This window comes from Morone saxatilis, unplaced genomic scaffold (genome assembly GCF_004916995.1).
Source record: "Morone saxatilis isolate NCDOM2014 unplaced genomic scaffold, NCSU_SB_2.0 Contig2, whole genome shotgun sequence".
In the NCBI taxonomy this organism is placed as follows: Eukaryota; Metazoa; Chordata; class Actinopteri; family Moronidae; genus Morone; species Morone saxatilis.
Window position 1 is genome coordinate 10884136 of NW_023339762.1, and position 2751 is coordinate 10886886.

The 2751-nt window shown below is 39.6% G+C and overlaps 1 protein-coding gene across 4 annotated transcripts in view; it reads right to left on the reverse strand.

Moving 5' to 3' along the window:
- The window catches only part of LOC118330483 (transcriptional enhancer factor TEF-3-like), a 37026-nt gene that overhangs the window by 27257 nt on the left and 7018 nt on the right, over nucleotides 1-2751 (reverse strand). For 2 of the 4 annotated variants that reach the window (XM_035665026.1, XM_035665025.1), the window contains exon 2: nucleotides 797-1147. Coding sequence is in view for 2 of the 4 variants with exons in the window: in XM_035665024.1 (XP_035520917.1) it covers nucleotides 792-798 (7 nt within the window). In the remaining 2 variants the exon portion in view is untranslated. Of the gene's footprint in view, nucleotides 1-791; nucleotides 1148-2751 lie in introns of all 4 variants that reach the window. The other 2 variants (XM_035665024.1, XM_035665023.1) reach the window with 1 other exon arrangement.

The following is a 2751-nucleotide window of genomic DNA, read 5'->3' on the forward strand; positions in this document are numbered from 1 at the left end:
TGTTTTGCAAGTCACAAGTAAGTCATGGCAGTTTTGGCAAACTTACATCCTGAGTCAATGTACCTTTCACCATATGTATCATTTTAAAACTTTAAAAACAGAGTTAGTATAGTCAATTTGCAGAAATAATAAGAAATATTTTAGGGTTTATACTATTTAACAACAAAAGTAACCTGATCATTGGCTTTGGTTACTCCTGTGACACAATTGATGATTTGTAATTTTATGTTGAATATTTTTCACGTTGCCACATTTTTTTCTTGACCACAGCACAGTTTTCACATCCAACTGTAAATTCTGGAAGTGTCATCTGCTGTCTGCCTGCTGCTCTGCTCTGCTGACAAATGCATCTTTCCTTCCAGCTCACGTAATACAATTTATTACTGTCAGATGGATCCAACGTATATCTAATGTCAGCTAAATGAAAAGTTGATTCTGTACACCTCTTACATAAAGTAGTCGACTCTGAATCCAAGATTACATGTCAGTACATTGGAAGCAGGCACTGAGGGAACGGCAGGATTTCCAAACATACAGGTGAGTTGCTGTTAACTCACTTACCATTTTGGGGGTCATGTATTCCAGCTTCATGTTTTGACTATAAAAACAGGAATTGGCTGGATTTATTTAAACTGAATCTGAAATGTACATATTACGGTAAAAAAAGATTTAAAAATTGACCCTGGCCTCAACCCTGGCCTGTATTTGAGGTGATCTTCAGGTATCGTGTTTATCATCCCAATCAAGAAGAGAAAGGTACATGGATAGTATGACGATAAAGGTGGGCGTACCGTACATCTTGCCCTCATCAGAGAGGATGATCTTTCTCCGGCCACAGGGTGGGTAGATGGCCAGGGCCTCCTGGAAGCTCTGCTCAATGTCCGGGCTCCACACACCCTCCGCATCATTCTCCAGGGGTTTGTCAAGCGCATCCCCGAGCTCCTCACTCCCACCCCTGGGGGAGGGAGCCGGCACCCACTCCGCAGACGTGGTGGGACCACGGGAAGGGGATCACAGAGCAGGGGGTGGAAGGTCTGGGTGGGGGTGATGAGGGTATGAGAAAGGGAGGAAGCTGCAGGGAGTGAGCCTGCCTGTAAGAAATCCACAGATGTGATGATGATGATGGTCTGGATGTAGCAGGACAATCCTGGGAAAGAAATAAAAGGATGATAAAATTGACATGGTGCTAAGCGAAGAGGAAGTTTCTCAAATCCACATTTATCCAGGGAAAGTTTTGCAATTTGTTCTGTATTCTCACAAGGATTTTACTGGTATATCTAATATTCTTGTAAATGTTCTATATAATTTATAGTTTGAATAGCAATAATATAAAGTCAGTTACGAGATACTGAACATCAACACTTTCACATAAAGCACAATTATTCAAGCAAGCAAACTTTACACATAAAACATTTTTCAAAACCAAGAAAAAAAGAGAAAAAAACTCACATAAGCATTAAGTTAATTGGGCTGCACTTATTTGTCATTACTAGACTACAAGACTCATAATAATACAGATTTTTTTCAATATCAATATTAATGAACTGTGTAAGCTTCAGAATGTCGGGAAACTTCCCATTACCCAAAGTGATGTCTTCAAATTGTGTGTTTTGTGTAACAGTCTAACACCCAGATATTCAATATAATAATATTTATACACCAGAGAAAATGCTCAAATTAAATAAGCTGGATCCCACAAATAAATTACAGTTTATTGCTTGATAGTCTACTGAAATAATTGTTTATTAACGTCAATTTTCTGGGATGCTTTAGACAAACATTTCATAGAAACTTGTGATTTTCTCACAAAATGTCAACTATTACAGGAATGCAGAAAACAGCTGCACACTATATACTTTGTGTTTGTTCAGTGGTTTGTTCAGTGGTGCATTTAATTTAATGTTTTATTTAAACTTTTTGTGTATGAAATACATGTCACTGAGACATCACTATCTTGGTGAGCCACCTAGCTGCTACATTACCTACATGATCATATCAGTCCCACAGCTGCTAATCTCGACTTGGACAAAGAACCGCAGATCATTAATCAGTTTAGTGAAAACAAATAAAGTGGCACCTAGTGTTGAGACAACAGCGGGAGCAGGAGGGGCCTAAAGTCAACAAATGAGGAGACACATTAAAGCGGGATCACCGTCCTCAGACACATTTAGACACACATGCCAAGGAGGATCATGCCAGGATATTAAGGCCAGGAGGCTTTTTAGGTTGCCCATTTCTTCATCAGTACCACAGCTGACTGTTTTATTAAACTTACAGATTCTCAGCTGATCCTCAACACTAATCAATGTGTTGTGCATTGTTTTGGGTGTGGGGAGTATTACAATAACCGGCTGACTAATTAAAAGGATTAACTTGACATTCCATTGGCTCTGTATGACAAAATGGCGTGAGATCAGTAGACCAGTCACAGCATTGTGGATGTTTGACTTTTGAATCTACGAACAGATTCATATCCTGTTTTCTCTAAACATCAATTTGTTTAGGATGTGCACTCGTTGCTTATACATTTGGGTGGAGTGTATGAGACAGACGTCGGCTCCACCTCTTCCTCTCGGCGGATGCGCAGGGGAAAAATGGAAACAGGCACGGTGAAAAATGAATTCACAAACTCATGAGTCAATAGAAACAGAGCTTTATGTTTGTCACTGACTGTTTTCCTGCCACCACGAAACTAAAAGATCTCTGTGTCTATTTAGGGAATCAAAAAGAGAAGCAGTGACCATCCCAATC